Below are 16,497 nucleotides of genomic sequence, written 5' to 3'. Positions count from 1 at the left end.
ACTTTATTTTCTACTCTTTTGAGTCTTGTAAGTCCACTGTAGACTGGTATGGACCTCGTATGCCCCTCAACTTCGTTGAAGTAGACCCGTGGACCCTGTGACGTGTGTGGCTGGCCCATTTTGGCCGCCAACCAAAAGCATGTGGCAGGCAGTTCCAGGAGAAAGCTGTTAGGCCTTCAGACTTCCTTCTGACGGTGTCCGTTAATCTCAGCCTTCCTATATAGTGGGAGTCGATATATGGTTGCCTGCTTGGCCTGCCATCTCCCCCTTCCTCGTTTCCCCCCACCCCCCGCTGTTTTCAGCCCTACACACTTACTCGAGGCTTTGACCTGAGGTAGGCTTTTACATGTATCTCGTATTGACTGTGCTGTTCTTCTAATTGTGAGAAATACCAGATCCATCTCTCTCTCTCCGCCATGGCTGCTACTTCCATCTCCGAGCCTGTCAACTTCATCCTCCCTTCGAGCAGCTCCGGTAGCTCAATTCAAAAGCCTATCAAGTCTGTGTCTAAGCCCTGCTTTGGCTGTGACTGTGGCGATGAAGAGTGCGACTGCTGTATCTGCACTGTGATGTGAGCGGCCATTCGCCTCGGTCCGAGTGTGTTTTGAGTTCCTCCATGTCCTCCACGTCCTCCATTGTCTGCCACTTCTCGGCTAATAATTCTTGCGGTTGAATGCCATATATTCTGTCTACAAATGCCTTCTCCATAGATGATAGAAAGCCCGATAGATATCGGTCGAGTTCATTGTGATGTCCCAACTATAAGAGAGAAACTATAAACCCGTAATGACTCAGCGGGTCATATTTGTCAGCGGAAGATGGTCTTCTCTCGTGGCGAGCAGCAACTTTTGTAGACCTTTCAATGTATCCTTCGAATGCAGGTGACCCTCGGAAGAGGACAGCCCGTGCTTGCGATTCATGCTACAAGCGAAAGGTATGTTTGATGACCCTCCAGTGCGCTCCGCCGCTAATCTCGCCAAGATCAAATGCGATGCTGCGGTGCCGCAGTGTAATTGGTGCAGCCACCATAATACTCCTTGCACATTCGATCGAATAGTGCACAGAAAAAGAAAAGGCGTTGAGGATGATGGGTAAGTCGATCTAGATACGCGTTACTCATCCTGTACATCTGTCTGATTAATGCAGACGGCCTAAAGTATCACGGCTGTCGGACCGAATTAGCCGCATTGAGCGGCTCCTTACTGAGAAGTTAACTCGAGATCAAATATCAGGTGCACTACTCCTCACCTCATTCTTCATAAAAGCCATTTTTTAACACTGCGCAGAACGTGAGGATACGCCGCAGTCTCGGGCCAATACAACAGCCAGCACTTCCCCCAGCACTAATCAACCCCCAGACTCGTCATCAGCTCGTGTCCATTTTGCAGGAAAAGAACTGGGTGTCATCAGTCTACTTACTGGCACCCCATTCCTGTTTCCTGAAGGTCAGGCATGGATTGAAGCTCGAACCGGGCAAAAGATTCCAATTGACACGCTCAGCCCATCACGAGCACCATGGGAAAAAGAGCGAGGCCAAAGTTTTAATACGCTTCTAATGAATATGAATGCTCTCAACCCCTTTGATCTACCTGACTATGGGATTCTGCAGGCTCATCTCGAAGCTTTCAAAGCTTCCAAGGTCATGCAACGCATATTTCCAATCATAGATTTCGAGCTCTTTGAGGAGACGATCAGAACGGCTTACAAGCATCCGGGCTCTACTTTTGGCTATGGACAAGCTAGTGCGCGGGTCTGTGTCATTGCTTTTATCACATTTGTTTCTCGCCTTCCTCAGGTCAAGGAAACAATCGCGGCTTTGAACATGCTATCTCAGGTTGACTATGATCTACTTGCCACGAGAGCGCAATTTTTGATGCCCCAGGTGCTTCAAGAGAGTCCTTCGTTGGACTCTGCCCAGGCTCTCACTATTTTAGTACGTTTGTTCGTCAACTTTTTATATGCCACTGTGACAACTGACCCTTGACTAGACTCTCGTTGAACTTTCGGCTGGAAATATGCGGGCAACCAATTACTATTCCGGCATCACGGCCCGATTGATCTTTATGCTTGGTGGGAACGTATTGAACAGTCAGGTCTACTCTCTCGACAGACGCCGGCAGCAAGAGGACCAACAATTACGAAATTTGTTCTGGATCTGCTACACCATGGACAAAGATGTTTCGCTCCGCACCGGCCAGCCACCTACAATCAGTGACGAAAACTGTGACTTGACCCTGCCAGTGGGCTACCTCGAACGAGCATTCTCGGACGTAGAAGACGAAGATGCACCGTTCCTGGGACCAGTCTTCCCCTTCGACCTGCGTCTGAGCATAATCAAGGCTCGTGCGCACAGAGAGCTCTATTCCGTGAGCAGTCTTCGAAAGTCTGATGCCGAGTTGCTCAAGTCAATTCGGGTGCTAGATGATGAGCTTGAAGAGTGGCGTCTTTCGGTGCCTCCTGCATGGCGTCCAACAATGTCGTTCTCTTCAGAAACATCAGACCCCAATATGGGTATGCATAGTGTTTTGCTGCGCTTAAATTATCATTTATGTATGGCCATCATTCACCAAGCAAGTGGGAGGTGCAAATCATGGATGGAAGGGCAAACTGGCATGATGGATGGGGTAAGTTCGAGTATGGCTCTTTCGGTAGAGGCCAGTCGATCAAGTCTTTGTTACCTCGAGGCGGCGGAACATGTGGTGGTCGATGGAGTATTCTGGTAAGTGATTTTATGCTATATAGAGATCAAGATTAACTGTTTTAGGACGCTCATCTTCTACCCTATGTCCGCGCTACTCACGATCTTTTGCAGCATTCTGCAGAACCCACTGGATCCACATTCGCGCGAGGATTTGGATCGATTGAAGCTTGCCACTCTCATGATGGAGCGCATTTTCTCTCGAAAATTGCCCGAAAGTGAACTTGTGCACTTTAAGATGGTCGCAGACTTTGTTATGGAGTTAAAGCGACTTGCTGAGTGTGCCATTGATAAGGCTTGGGCAGAGCAACGTGCCAGCCACATAACACAATAATTTAAGAATGATTCCTGGCGATTGGGTACCATTGGTGTATGGGTTTACACTTTGTCTATAGAATTAAAGATGGCGGGAATAGTATTTGCATAAAATATTTGGTAACTTTCTTCAAGTACACGATCAAGGCAGTCTTCTGACCCATCTTCATGTAAGGAAACTATTAGTCAATCAATATGATCAAGTATAGTCATGGCTCCTTCTTGTTTCATTTGAAGTTCTGGAGCAGATAGCCACCCTGACTGCCTGAGCCGAGACAATAGACTTAGGGCAGTCAATAACAACAAACCGTATGGAGCATGTCTATAAGGTCATTGATACCCGATGCCTGATAGTTGCAACACTTCTTCATCTCCGTGCAGGGTGGTGGGATGGACATGCCATGTGGATTCGCGCAATGCTTGCCGGTCGAGACTGCAACGGATTGAGCTGGCTATGCGGGTAGCCTTGTTTGAGGGACTGTATCGCTCGGGTGTTCCTAACATGGCCAAGCTCGAGACTTCTGTTCAAGCCAAGTGCCCAGCGCGACATCGTTTGCAAGAAACGGTTGAACCCGTCCAGCTATTCAATCGTACATGAGAATAATTGAGTACTAATATCAAGCACATAACTTCATTCTTCTTTGTCGAGTAAATCCCAAATCAGCCGAGAGTGAGCATCAGCCTTCTCCTTCAGCGCTTTGTTCGGGTTGGTATTATCCGTAGATTCGAGGGAGCCTACGCGATTGCCTTCAGCTTGCAATTGCTCCAGGATACCCTCAACCTCCGTCTTGACCTTGTCCATTTGTTTAATTTCTTCACGAGTATGTTTGAGCTGCTCTTCCATCATCATGATGAGTGATTCGCGGGCCTGGTGTGGGCGGTAGAGGTTGAGAAGGTGGTGGGCGTTGATGAAAAGGTTGCGCATATCCTCCACCTTGGGCTGATATTGCTCTGGAGATACTGAGAGAATACCGACAAATTCTAGAAAATTGAGAAGGAGAGATTTGCTGATCTTGAGGAGGTAGTAGGCATGGTTGAGGGGAGGAGAGGGCTGCGAAGGGTCCTGGTCGGCGTCGGCTGTGGCATTTTCTGGGTAGAGCTGTTCAATTCCTTGGTCTTTTAAGGATGGCAAGACGGTCGACATCTAATTCAAAGTGAGTCATCTTCGATTGGCATCTCGGATGGGGAGACAAACCGTTTGCAGTTCTCCAAAGACGCTATATTGACCCGTTGGAATATCGGGGGGCACAAGATATCTGAGCTCCTCTGGGATCTCTAACGCACGCAACTCTGCTGCTGACCATTCTTTCTTCTTATTCGGCCGGCCATCTTCGTCTTTGGAAGCTTCGGCTTTGATGTGGTCGAGCTTGTCGAGATTCTCGCGCGTAAAGTGCTTCCACAACGGCGGTGGAGGCGCAAAGGCTGTCGGGACAGGTGGCTGATTTGGATCCGCCATGATCTGTGAGTGCAAGTGAAAGCGCAAGTGAAAGCGAAAGTGAAAGTGAAGATTGGACGTCAAAGGCGCAAAGGGCAAAAGGTGAGCGGAGAGCGGAGAGCGGTGTGGTCCGTGCTGCCCAGTGAAATGTCAACTTGCGACTTCAACTTCTGAACGTCGCGCGGTTTCTGGAGATTTCCCGAGTACGTTCAAAATGGCTCATAGTGGCTTGGGGAATGGCTCAACTCCAATTCTCCAACGTGTTGGGCTTGCCGGAGCTGCTGCTCGCTTTGCGCAACGCTCTTATGCCGCCGATTACATCGCATTGGGGTTTCTTGTAGCTGGCTGGGTCTTGGTAAGTCGCATGCCTCGCTTCTTGGTATGATACTAAACTTTTGTGGTGTAGGTCCAGTTTATAGATCCATTCCATCGCATGTTCTCCCTGGACAATAGGGCTATTCAATACCCATTTGCGGTTCATGAACGAGTTCCTGTTTGTAGGTCCTTCACAGTCGCATAACACCTTGATGTTCCGCTGATAGATCTAGTATGGTCGGTCTTATTCGCTGGCGTCGTCCCTTTCCTGATTATTCTCACTTGGTCGGCAATGTGTCGTTCCGGGGTGCAAAAGACACAGGTGACGGTACTCGGGCTGCTGGTCGCCTTGATGTTGACATCGCTCCTCACGGATATTATCAAGAATGCGGTGGGAAGACCACGTCCAGACTTACTGTCTCGCTGCAAACCCTCGCGAGGCACACCCAACAATGCGCTGGTCGCATGGACCGTCTGCACAGAACCGAATCAGCATATTTTACAAGAAGGATGGAGGAGCTTCCCTAGTGGACACAGCAGCTTCTCTTTTGCTGGCCTTGGCTTCCTGTCCCTGTCAGTATATCACTCAATTACTCGAAAAACATGAGTCTTACCTAATATCTAGTTTCTTGTGTGGTCAAATGCATGTCTTTAGGCCACGCACCGATCTTGGGCGTTGTCTGCTAGCATTTGTCCCATTGCTATGTGCTCTGATGGTTGCCATCTCGCGATTGGATGACTATCGACATGATGTCTACGATGTCACATGCGGAGGACTTCTGGGCATGTTAATAGCCTGGTTCTCCTACCGCCGTTACTACCCGCCTCTGCGGTCGGTCCTGTGCGATATTCCCTACGATAAATCGGACCTTGTTGGACAGGACGGCTTTACCAAGTTGGACGACGAGGAGCAGGCTTTGTCGCGGTCACGAACTTCACGTGCTGGCCCGTCTCGAGAGAGTTTCCAGCTTGAGGATACGGAGCCAGCTCGATGAACTACGCATTGCGTATACTCTCTCAACCCGAAACAATCACATCTTTATACATTGTAAATACAGACCGTTGCACCTCGTCAGTCATCATCTATTGATGCACCCTTTTTCTCTTGCATCCGAATTCGTTCTAGGATCATTTCACCGCATAGCTGACTCGCGAGTTGCCTGTCTTCCTTGCGATCTTCTTCACTGTCACCGGCCCGCACAGATCCGTAGTATCAACATGCGTGCCTCCACACGGATACACTTCAGCCCCCACAATGTTGACCACGCGGGACTTTTCACCGGCGGGAACTAGACTGCGATCTGGGATCATCCGCTCCAGTCCTCGCGAGCGGAAATCCTCTTCATCCCACCACTCGATCTGAACGGGCATTTTGGCCGCGAGAAACTCGTCCAACTTGTGCTGGATCGGGTCTTTCCACTTTCCCTCAATGGAGCCTTTGAATTCACATGACGCGGAATCTGGGAAGTGCGACGCCTTTAATTCATCAAAGCCGTCAATCTCCTTCTCCAGCAGGTGTCGGACTGCAGAACCGAGCACATGGCCTGCGGTGTGAAGGCGGGAGTAAAGCAGCCGCTTTTCGGCATCAATGGCCTGTTCGACTGGATCTCCGGTCTTGAAAATTGCAGATGGATGCTCGAAAACACCCAGGTGAAGCACTTGTCCCTTGGCATCCATGCGAACTGCCGTGACTGTGAAAGTACTCGTAGGGCCCGTCAGCACACCTACATCGGAAGGTTGACCGCCACCCTGGGGATGAAAGATGGTCTTCTCGGTCACCACAACATGGCAATCCTTGGCCTCCTTGAAGAGTTGCTGGCTGGGTTCGTCGAGTGTATCAAAAGGGTGCACAGCTGTCACCGTAGTCTCCAGGGTATGAAGACTTGCATCATGCTGAAACGCGAGATATGTGCGGGAAGCCATTGTATGGAAGTAGAAAATGTAGTGGTTGGGGGTAAAAAGAGAGAAATCAACGATCAGGTCTACAGTATGTGGGCCCCTTGTTGTTGACAGGGCGTGTCCGAGATAACGATCCAAGGTTACATTCCCGAACTATACCAAAAAGAAAGAAAAGAAAGGAAAGGAAAAGAAGAGAGAAACGGAGGGGGAAAAAAGAACACAAAAAAATGCACTGGGAGGGAATCGAACCCCCGCCACTACTTTGGAAGAGTAGTATTCTACCACTGAACTACCAGAGCTGGTTGATATGAGGTCATCAAGGAGATGAACTATACCCTACACTTTCATGTTCTGATTAAGGAAGTATGCCATCCATTGTCGATATTCTCAGACTTGGTCCCTTCCCAAATCCAGAGAGGATACACAAATATCGCTAGCATGACGAGAATCAACCTGAAAACCGACCCTGAGGCTGTCGCATCGATCGGCAGAACGAGATCGGCTTGGCTTTCCCTCTTCGGTCAATGCGGGCAACTCTATCTCTCCCACTCTTTGTGACGATTCCCCAACTTCAACTTCACCATGTCGAAACCACAAGTGCAGATTCTGCTCTCCGTCGACTTTGATGCCGTGTCCGGCTTCTTGGGTACTGGTGCTTCGCCCACAACCAATCTCGCCGATTACAGCAGTGGCTTCTTTGCCGCCCAAGTAGGAGTGCCGCGCCTACTGCGACTCTTTAAGAAACATGGGATTGCCTCTTCAGTGACCTGGTTTATTCCAGGACATTCAATGGAGTCATTTCCAAGCGAGACCAAGGCGATTGTGGACTCTGGCGCCGAAATCGGCTGTCATGGATATGCCCACGAGGGTTCCAGCCAAATGACCGAGTCTCAGGAGAGGGAGGTCATCATGAAATGTGTGCAGCTGGCAACTGAACTGACGGGAAAGAAGCCCCGGGGATGGCGAGCTCCATTATATCAATTGCGAACAAACACCATTGAAGTCCTAGAGGAGTTCGGTTTCTTATACGGTATGGGCCGGCAATCCTTCGGCTACAAATGACCAACTAACCAACCTCCTAGATTCTTCCCTGACACACCATGATTCGGCACTCTATTTTATTCCTAAAATGCCCGAGCCCACGGCCATTGACTTTTCGCCTTCCCAATCTGCCTCCACTTGGATGAAGCCTCTTCCTTCTCCGGCGGCCAGGACGGCTGAAACCCTTGTCGAAATTCCCTGTAACTGGTATATGGAAGACATGACTCCAATGCAGTTCCTCCCGGCTGCCGAGAACTCTCATGGGTTTGTAAGCCCGGCGACAATTGAGCAGAATTGGAAATCGCGATTCGAGTTCCTATACAGCGAAGCCCTGGAAAAGGCTGAGGAGGAGTCTACCACACAGGGATTTATCTTCCCTTTGGTCCTGCACCCAGATACGAGTGGAATGGCTCATGTGGCGGGTATGATCGACCGAATGATCAGCTGGCTTCAACAGCACGATGTGGAATTCGTGACATTTGGGGACTGTGCAGCCGAATGGAAAAAAGAGCAGTCCTAAGCACACCTTGATTAGTCCTGATAGGAAATATCTCAGCATCGAGTCTCTTCAAGTCTCTTCAAATATATGTAAAAAGTGTCTGGTTTCCACTCTGACACTTTGCGGGGGACGATAGACCCTTATCGCCACTACCCAATCATTTTTTTGTTCCTTCAACTACGCACTTCATCAGGGACCCGACAGGGCTCATCCCCCTAGATCATGTGAATTTCATTCCTCCAATGCCACGAAGAAAAGCTGCTGATCGTACGGGCCCTGTCAAGACTCGGTCTCGCGATGGCTGCAAAGAATGTCGAGCGAGTCGGGTCCGCTGCGACACCAAAAAGCCTCGCTGCACGCGCTGCGGGGAGAAAGGCTTGCCATGCACTAAGAATCTGATTTTGAAATGGGAATCCGAATTTACTAGTCGTGGTATGGCCTTTGGCCGTGCCGGCGTATGGAGCAAGTCTCGGTCAGCGAGCCCGTCCACCCCCAGCTCTGTTTCTTCTATGCAGGAGTGGTGCCCTGTACCGACTGTTCGCTCCTGGGGCTTTATCAACAGTGGCTATGCAACATTTGAATGCCCAGATGAAGTCAATGTGGACTTTAACGAGCTCAATGCTATCATTGCCGTTGCCCAGAGCTCCAACTCGCTGTTTCCTAGGAATGCGACGGCTGATCAACTATGGTCGTGGCTTCAGCATCTTCCGTACATGGGTAGACTGGCCAATGGCTTCGATCTCAATCTTCCGCCTTCCCTCGCACTCTTCCCAGACCTCTCCAAATCGGGACACGGAGAGTTATTCGATTATTATCTGCAGCAGGTCTGTCCACGCACGACAGCGAGCTCTGCTTTGTCGTCGCCATTTGCTTCTGTAATTTTGCCTTTTTGCCTGTCTGCCTCTCCTACTCTCTTCAAGGCAATTCAAGCCTTAGGAGCATGCCACTGGTCAAGGCACAACCCGAGCTACAGTGCTATCGGACTGCGATTCAAATCAGAGGCGCTTAGAGAACTTCGTCAACGTCTCTCCACAGAGGGAACTTTGACATGCTCTATGGATCCTGAGGTTTTGGTGATCATGATCATGCTATGTCTATATGAGATAGTAGACAAATGTGATCAGCAATGGACAATCCATCTCAAAGGAGCCAACGATCTGATTCGGCTTCGAAGAAAGCAACAAAATACATTATCGCATCCGACCGCACCATCAGATCCCGTGACGAGCTTTGCAGAGCAGTTCTTCGCTTTCCAAGATGTTATGGGCCGAACGGCCTGTGCTAAGGAGGTTTTATTTGGCACAGACTATTGGAAACCTGATGAGCGAAATATCGATCACTGGATGGGTTGCAGCCCTGAACTGGTCTCCATTTTGGCAAACATCACAGATATGAGCCGAACAAGGAGGCAAAATACGTCCGATGCAGACAAGGCATGTTATGCCCTGCGTGCTGCTTCCCTCGAGCGCCAAATGGAGGGTTTAGTTCAGGAGGTTGGGGAGGGGGATGATGAAATTCTGGCACTTGTCGCAGATGCCAAAAGACTGGCAGCAGTATTATACCTCCATTGTGCACTGTACGGGGCATCCCCGATCACCCCTTTGGTGAAAAGCTATGTCCGCCAAATTCTCCGTCTCATTCTCGATCTTCTGGATCGCAATCTACTGACCAATGTGACATGGCCAGTCTTTGTGGCAGCCGTGGAGCTAGATCCATCCGATGACGAGGTGTTCCCTGGCCCTGAAACCGAATCAGTGTCTGGGCGGGCAATTGTGCTACGTGCCCTTGCAACAATGGTCGATTCAACCATCTCAAACATTGCAAGAACACGAGCAGTGATCACCAAATTATGGCAGAAAAGGGATCTGGATTTGCTCAAAGGAGTTGTTCTTGATAACGACTACAATGACTGGGAGTGGCATGTTGTTCCAATCAGCAATGCGATGAGTCTTGCTTGATGGCCTTGTAATTACAATCAATTATTGGACACTACAGTAACCAAATCAACGATGTTTTGATGAAAAAATGTTGTCGCATTGAAGACGGCTTCGGCCAGTCCTATCTCGACTCAAGGGGTCAATCTTGCAGGCTCGAAGAATCACTTTAGTAGATTTCTTCAACCATATTTCCTTCTTTTTCCTCTTTGTGCGGGTCTAACAGAAAAGTGAAAGTATCAAGTTCTCACTTTCAACTTGTCCACATGAACTCATGGTTGGCCTAGAAAGGTATGGCGAACAAGGTGGGATTGAAAACGAACAAAGATCACATCGGCCTTTTTACCATCCTTTCGACCGTTTTCCTACCTTCTTTCGTTGGAGTTTTCAGGTAGCATGTCTTTCGTAGATCGGTATTCTATACTTCTATTCCTCAAGCTATGAACTATACCTTACGACCTTAAAACTATAAGGTATCTTCCAAGTTCTACGCACGATAAGGATAGCAATCAAAGAGACCGCGTACTTACAGGACTAATTCGTCTTGTATATATATATAGTGTAACAGGTGGACGTAATTGTTCACAGGAACACATTCTGCTGAGGCTGGGAGATTCTATAGATCGTCACATGGTGGATAGTGTCCGCATTTGGCTAGCGTGTCATCTGATCAGCGCGTTAACCGCTGGGGCCAGCGACTTCAGACTGATCTCAGGCTTTACATCTACCGTTATACTAGGTGAAACAGGCTACACTACCTTGCTTGTATAACTTTCATCTATTGTGGTATAACAATTGATACCGGAAACGATGCCCGCCTTGCGCCCTGCTCGAGATTGAAGATCACTTCACTCGGATAATGGCTCAGGCGCGACCTTCAGTGCCAGGGCGTAGGACCTCAGCCCAAATGTTTGAGAGCAAACTCAGCCAACAACTATCACAGCCACAAGAATCGCCAGATCTGCAACTCCAACCCACGACGCGCTCTTCGCGCTCGTTATCTGATGCGTCCAAACCCACCACCCAGCCCTCCACTGGGGATCTGAGCCGTCCATCAAGCAAAGACGATGGGACCCCTGCTCTTCCTGCAACCCCAAGACGCTCAAGTGTGTCACATCCTAGTCTCTCGCTAAATTTGTCTTCCAAAACCGCCACGTCGCCATCTCTGAATCGCGCCCCTCTATCGCCCAAACTAGATTCCTCACAAATCTACGGATCTCCAGGATCAGTTCTGCCGCGCCGATCTCGCGGCCTCGACTTTTCTCGTGCCTGTACCAATCTTCACCATTCTACTCTCGCCGAATCCTCCCCGGACTCGTCTCCAACCGTAGGAGGGCGGGGTATGGCAATTCCCCAACGGCGGGGATCGCCTGGCGCGACCTCCGTTCCTCCATTCTCGACATCAATTCCAGCAGATCGTGCGACGATTTCGAGTTCTATGTCGAGTGTGAACATGATGGAATCAGACACCAGTAGTAGCGAAGAGGAGGATGAAGCGATGGGGGATCGTGACGACATAATGCTGAATACGCCACAAGCAACACGCATGGGAAATGCCCCCAACTCATTTTCTACCAATATTCAAAGTCCAGGCAATGAGTGGATGGGAGGGTATTCACAAGCTGCTGCTAGTTTGATGAGTTTCCAGCGTGCTCGTTTTCGCAAGGGTCGCAGTCGACATAGCTCAAGCAGCGCAAGTGGGAACAGCTCGAAACCTAGTCCAACGCCGCACTCTCCTCCAATCATGAAGAGTGTCGAGCACGCTGCGGGTTATTTCGCTCCTCGACAAAATCCGCATGCGCGCAGAGAATCTCTCAGTCTAGGCACTCGTGACTTGCGTTTGTCCGATATGAGCGACGACGGCGAAAGTCGTACGACACGTGGTGGAAGCCCGGTTCCTGCCTCTCATTCAGAGGGTGGTGGACCACTGGGGGTTATTCGACGTGCGGTGACTCGTCGTGGAAGTCTTCTAGTAAGCTCTTTGTTATTACCTCCAGATGTGTAAATCTAACATGTGTCATAGCCCAAAACCAAAACATTTGCGCGCATCCGCGCCGCTTTGATGGAGGAGGGTGCTCCCGTTGACAGTGACATGAAAAGAGAGGCAGAAGTAGTCCGGCAGGTCCGGGACACTGAGCCTGAAACAACCCCCGGACTGGGAGAGTTCCCATCGTTAGAGCCGTCTGCTCCGTTCGATGGGGACCCATCTGATGATACCCCCGTCAAAGCTGCAATCGATACACCATCCAAGGGCAGTTTCAGCAAACAAGCCACTCGCAACTCTGGTGGCCTTGAGTTCTGGAACTCCTTCGATGAGCGATACCGAACCCCTCCTCCTCTACGCCAGGGTGCTCCGTCTATTGCAGACGATGAGATGTCTCTGGATATGACCCCATCCACCACGGTTGGTTCCACCGCTGCCGACTCGTCCAAACCTCGTTCTCGATCTTCTACTCCACATCCGCAGGGGATGGCAGCCATTGGCGAGATTTGTCGTAAGCGACGCCGTGACGATGATTTCGACCCCAATCTTTTCAAGCGCCGGGCTGTGTCACCCAGTGTGAGCGCGCATAGCAGCCCGGTGATGACCCATACCCACAATGTAAACATCGACGCCGGACCAAACATCTGGGGTCCACCTCCCAAGCCAGGACTCGGAGCCCCTTTCTCTGAGCGGGAATCTGGCAATCGAATGACTCCTCACGGGGCGAAACGCATCGGTCTACAGGGAATGACCGAGGCGAGCGATGGATTTATGAACATGAGCATTGATTGAACAGACAGTTCTGGACATGCGATTCTTTCTTTCAGTTCGGAGGGATTCTTTCTGGTATTCGGGGGCTATACTTCACTTAATTTCTCTTTCATTTTTTTCACAGGCATGGCGTTGGGGATGTTATGAAGACACACGCATTCGTTATTTCAGCGAGATCCAGATACCACATTAATGGAAATATAGTAAGGGATTTTCAGCCATTCCAGCCATTCAAGACCTTGTTGCTTCGTAGCTGTGGCAGATATACTCGGACCACGTGCTGATCGCTCTCCGCCTCCAGCTCAATCTCTCCGCAAACTCCCCTCCGATCACTGCACGTTAAGAGCTCAATCCCTCTCGTTTGTTTTCAGCGTTCAAGTTGCTTCTATTCTGGACTTTTTATTCATTACTCCCCATGGCTTCCAATGTTGAACTGGCATCCTCGTTCATCGAGGGTGCCCCGCCCGGAGAGGTATGCATGTCAACAACAACCCAGAGCGCCCATTTCCTGATTCGCTCCCGATGCACTGGATGACTGCTAACCTGTTCTCTCTCGCTCTCTCTTCAGCTCGCCGATGTCGTTGCCGGTAAATAGCCCTCTCAGTGCTACGCTGTCCCGATCCCCGATCCCCCGACCCCCGCACCCCGGTCTGTTCACATAAACACTGGTCCTAATTGCTGATCCTTGTCGCTGGGTTAGATGTGCAAGCCCTGACCGCTGAGGGCGAGGATATTATTCCCTCCCTCGTTCCCGCATTCGAGCGTTACAACGAAGCCCAGCTTGCGACAGTCAAGTTGCCCGGATCGAGCCAGGAGGTACGTTTCACCTTTCAGCTACACTTATCGGTAGTGTCGATATGCTAATGCACCTCTGAAAAGGTCATTGTCAGCGAATTCAACAAGGTCGAGGGCAACCGCTACTTCGATACAGAGAGCCAAACCTCATTTGAGATCGACCATACCACACAGGTAAGATGCACCCGATTGATTGCAACGACACATTGGAGGCTTACGGTTCGGTTCGACGGATATAGCTTGCCTCTGCGGCTCAGTCCTCTCCTTTGGAATCTCAGAATGCAGATTTGATGTAAGCAAACCGGGTTTTTCAATTCTGAGAAAGATGCTGATGCCATGTAGTAAATCACTGCTCAAGTTGTTCGGTGCCCATGCTCGTGAGCACTACCCGGACTGCTCCTATGGTGTCTATCCTATCGAGGATGACTCCGCTGTCGCCATCCTCTTGGTCGCAAACCGATACTCTCCCAAAAACTTCTGGTGCGTGCTGGTCTCTTGTCCCAATCTGGAAAAGAAAAAAGGCTAACCAATTTGGACGCCCCCCGTCTGGGGGTGGCTGTCTCTTTCTTCTATAGGAACGGTCGTTTCCGTGCAATCTACCAAGTCCCCGTCTCCTCCTCTACCACCATAACCGGCAAGATCCACGTGGACGTGCACTACTACGAAGACGGCAACGTGGCACTTAACACTACTAAACCTGTCAGCATTTCTATTCCCTCCATTTCTGCCGAGTCTATTGTGTCGCGCATTGCTACCGCCGAGCGCGATTATCAGGAGGCCTTAAACCGGGCCTTTGTCCAGACTGCCGAAGGTGTATTCAAGGGTCTGCGAAGACAGCTCCCTATCACACGGCAGAAAGTGGAGTGGGAGAAGGTCGGTGGATATCGTCTGGGTCAGGATATCTCTGGCGGCAAAGGACGATAGAGTAGATTTGGGGATCTTGAGCAGTGATACACTTGCTCGTAGACAGCTGGGCTGAATCTATCCCTCGTGTTTCCAAGCATTATCTTTTTTTTTGGTGTTTGAATTGATTTCATCTATAAATTATACAATGGGGGTTGAGCATCTCGTAGGTCTGCCACTGCCGACTGAATATATATCCCAACCCAATCCCAATTCCAATCCCAAATAACCACCAAATAATAAACCATTTCACCACTGTTGCCAAACAAATCAAAAGACAGTGATCATCTCCCAACTTCTCTTTATACCAAGCCCTGCAGAGCATGCATGGGCTGAATAAGCAAAGACTAGCTAGCTCACTTGGGGTTGCCGGAGATCAGCCCGCCTCAACACACACAGCCCCTTGAGACTGAAAAATAGGATAGCATCGCAGCCATGATTCAAAAGTTCTCTCGCTTTATCAATTCTGGCGCTGGCCTGGAGAAGACCCTTCGTCTGATCCAGTGCACGGCACAGGTGGTCGCAGCACTCACCGTGAGCAGTGCTCTGGCTGTGCAATTGACCACGGTCAAGTTGCAATTGGCACTGGGTAAGTTGGTGTATAGTTATCAGAGAACATACTATCCCTCCCAGTCTCTTTCAAACGCTAATTCTAAGGCCCAGCACGGAGATATTTCCGGTTCTTTGGATTCATTGATTCCTTCCAGCGCATGTATGCATTGCTAGGTAAAGATGGGTTCACCTCAGTGGGCGGACTGATTGACCTTGCCAAGTGGACCTGCTTTGGCCTTTATTTCGTTCTGGAGGACCTGACTACGGTATGTTGCTTGCTCTACCCGATGAAGATTCGCACTGACCGATTGCCAGCTCCATGCCATGGGTGTATATTCCGTATCCTGGCATGACCCTGTCATGGACCAAGCCAACACCTTCTGGCTCTATGCCTTGTCGTTCTCAGTTGTCGGTAGTCTCTGGGCTCTCCTGTTTGGTCGTGCCTCAGAACAACCACCCAAGAAGAACGGCAAGAACAAGAAGGAGAAGGTCGAGACCGAGAAGGCTGTTGCGGGCAAAGCGACTGCTTCCTCGGCCTTGATTCAGCAGATCGTGGTCGATAGCTGTGATTTACTCATCCCATTGGAACTTCTCCACTGGATGCCCACAGGAGATGTCGTGGTTGGATCCACCATGGTATTGAGTACACTTTTGACTGCTCAGAACATTTGGGCTCGGGTGTAATCAAGTGTCGAGGGATACAACGTTAGACAGAACGAGTGGAATGTAGATATTAGATATAGATCTTTTGCGTGGAAGCGGATCAGAGAGCAAAAAGAACGGGAACCATACATGAGACAACCAAGCACCAAAATAGAGAGAGTGAATATGCACATTAAGATGACTTCGTCCTGCATTAGGCTGATTAACTTGGTAAAAAAAAACACCCAAGAAGCAAAAAAGAATGGACTCGCGGGGAATCGAACCCCGGACCACTCCCATGCTAAGGGAGTATTATACCACTAAACCACAAGCCCAACTTGATGTAAGGACTGGGGATTTAGTGCTAGATAAGCCAGAAATGGAGCCGAGACAGGGGCTTGATGTCACGGAGTTTGATAGATCAATCGTTTGATACGCCGTTTGAGTGGTTCCCGGATGCTTTTCAACACCATGTTCTGAACTCCTACACCAACATTCAATGTGATATAATGTGGCTATGTCACTGAGACCCCAGACACCCAAGCACATTCTGCCTTGTTCAAAACGAGTTCCCATGAGTTAGTTGAAGCGTCCGCTGAGCCACGAGGCGCAGCGGATACGAGATGCCAAGACTTGATTAACGTTTTTGGGTTCCATGGATCGGCGGCATAAGGTTGCCCGCCACGCTCGATTAGGCAAGTTTCGTATTGGAAA

The 16,497-nt window shown here is 49.8% G+C and overlaps 10 protein-coding genes across 10 annotated transcripts; 8 read left to right on the top strand and 2 right to left on the bottom strand.

Annotated features, from left to right (window-relative positions):
* Window positions 1-416: 416 nt before the first annotated feature.
* Window positions 417-3,032, top strand: N7511_007507 (uncharacterized protein; the record flags this gene model as incomplete). The annotated part of the gene is given in 6 exon segments (XM_057129884.1): window positions 417-544; window positions 903-1,091; window positions 1,106-1,209; window positions 1,287-1,933; window positions 1,989-2,719; window positions 2,765-3,032. The coding sequence occupies 6 exon segments, from the start codon at window positions 417-419 to the stop codon at window positions 3,030-3,032; spliced, it is 2,067 nt and encodes a 688-aa protein (XP_056981667.1).
* A 612-nt stretch (window positions 3,033-3,644) lies between these two features.
* Window positions 3,645-4,469, bottom strand: med7 (mediator complex subunit MED7; the record flags this gene model as incomplete). The annotated part of the gene is made up of 2 exons (XM_057129883.1): window positions 3,645-4,157; window positions 4,209-4,469. 2 exons carry the CDS (start codon window positions 4,467-4,469, stop codon window positions 3,645-3,647), a joined length of 774 nt encoding a protein of 257 aa, XP_056981666.1.
* A 193-nt stretch (window positions 4,470-4,662) lies between these two features.
* N7511_007505 (phosphatase PAP2 family protein) lies at window positions 4,663-5,758 on the top strand (the record flags this gene model as incomplete). Its single annotated transcript, XM_057129882.1, has 4 exons — window positions 4,663-4,803; window positions 4,855-4,945; window positions 4,997-5,336; window positions 5,389-5,758. 4 exons carry the CDS (start codon window positions 4,663-4,665, stop codon window positions 5,756-5,758), a joined length of 942 nt encoding a protein of 313 aa, XP_056981665.1.
* A 133-nt stretch (window positions 5,759-5,891) lies between these two features.
* On the bottom strand, window positions 5,892-6,686 carry N7511_007504 (putative alanine--tRNA ligase; the record flags this gene model as incomplete). The annotated part of the gene is made up of 1 exon (XM_057129881.1): window positions 5,892-6,686. One exon carries the CDS (start codon window positions 6,684-6,686, stop codon window positions 5,892-5,894), a length of 795 nt encoding a protein of 264 aa, XP_056981664.1.
* A 300-nt stretch (window positions 6,687-6,986) lies between these two features.
* On the top strand, window positions 6,987-7,220 carry N7511_007503 (uncharacterized protein; the record flags this gene model as incomplete). Its single annotated transcript, XM_057129880.1, has 2 exons — window positions 6,987-7,025; window positions 7,077-7,220. The coding sequence occupies 2 exons, from the start codon at window positions 6,987-6,989 to the stop codon at window positions 7,218-7,220; spliced, it is 183 nt and encodes a 60-aa protein (XP_056981663.1).
* Window positions 7,221-7,244: 24 nt separating this feature from the next.
* On the top strand, window positions 7,245-8,223 carry N7511_007502 (polysaccharide deacetylase family protein; the record flags this gene model as incomplete). Its single annotated transcript, XM_057129879.1, has 2 exons — window positions 7,245-7,692; window positions 7,745-8,223. The coding sequence occupies 2 exons, from the start codon at window positions 7,245-7,247 to the stop codon at window positions 8,221-8,223; spliced, it is 927 nt and encodes a 308-aa protein (XP_056981662.1).
* Window positions 8,224-8,444: 221 nt separating this feature from the next.
* On the top strand, window positions 8,445-10,160 carry N7511_007501 (Zn(II)2Cys6 transcription factor; the record flags this gene model as incomplete). Its single annotated transcript, XM_057129878.1, has 1 exon — window positions 8,445-10,160. The coding sequence occupies one exon, from the start codon at window positions 8,445-8,447 to the stop codon at window positions 10,158-10,160; it is 1,716 nt and encodes a 571-aa protein (XP_056981661.1).
* Window positions 10,161-10,995: 835 nt separating this feature from the next.
* On the top strand, window positions 10,996-12,912 carry N7511_007500 (uncharacterized protein; the record flags this gene model as incomplete). Its single annotated transcript, XM_057129877.1, has 2 exons — window positions 10,996-12,108; window positions 12,160-12,912. 2 exons carry the CDS (start codon window positions 10,996-10,998, stop codon window positions 12,910-12,912), a joined length of 1,866 nt encoding a protein of 621 aa, XP_056981660.1.
* Window positions 12,913-13,306: 394 nt separating this feature from the next.
* N7511_007499 (F-actin-capping protein subunit alpha) lies at window positions 13,307-14,610 on the top strand (the record flags this gene model as incomplete). Its single annotated transcript, XM_057129876.1, has 7 exons — window positions 13,307-13,363; window positions 13,460-13,478; window positions 13,592-13,707; window positions 13,771-13,860; window positions 13,926-13,978; window positions 14,029-14,166; window positions 14,262-14,610. 7 exons carry the CDS (start codon window positions 13,307-13,309, stop codon window positions 14,608-14,610), a joined length of 822 nt encoding a protein of 273 aa, XP_056981659.1.
* A 414-nt stretch (window positions 14,611-15,024) lies between these two features.
* Window positions 15,025-16,216, top strand: N7511_007498 (PEX11 domain protein; the record flags this gene model as incomplete). Its single annotated transcript, XM_057129875.1, has 4 exons — window positions 15,025-15,178; window positions 15,253-15,407; window positions 15,457-15,819; window positions 16,034-16,216. 4 exons carry the CDS (start codon window positions 15,025-15,027, stop codon window positions 16,214-16,216), a joined length of 855 nt encoding a protein of 284 aa, XP_056981658.1.
* Between the last annotated feature and the right edge of the window lie 281 nt (window positions 16,217-16,497).

This window comes from Penicillium nucicola, assembly GCF_028828085.1.
Source record: "Penicillium nucicola strain IBT 29836 chromosome Unknown utg000008l, whole genome shotgun sequence".
Taxonomy (NCBI): Eukaryota; Fungi; Ascomycota; class Eurotiomycetes; order Eurotiales; family Aspergillaceae; genus Penicillium; species Penicillium nucicola.
The sequence above is the reverse complement of the archived record's forward strand: the minus strand, read 5'-3'. Positions and strand labels throughout refer to the sequence as shown.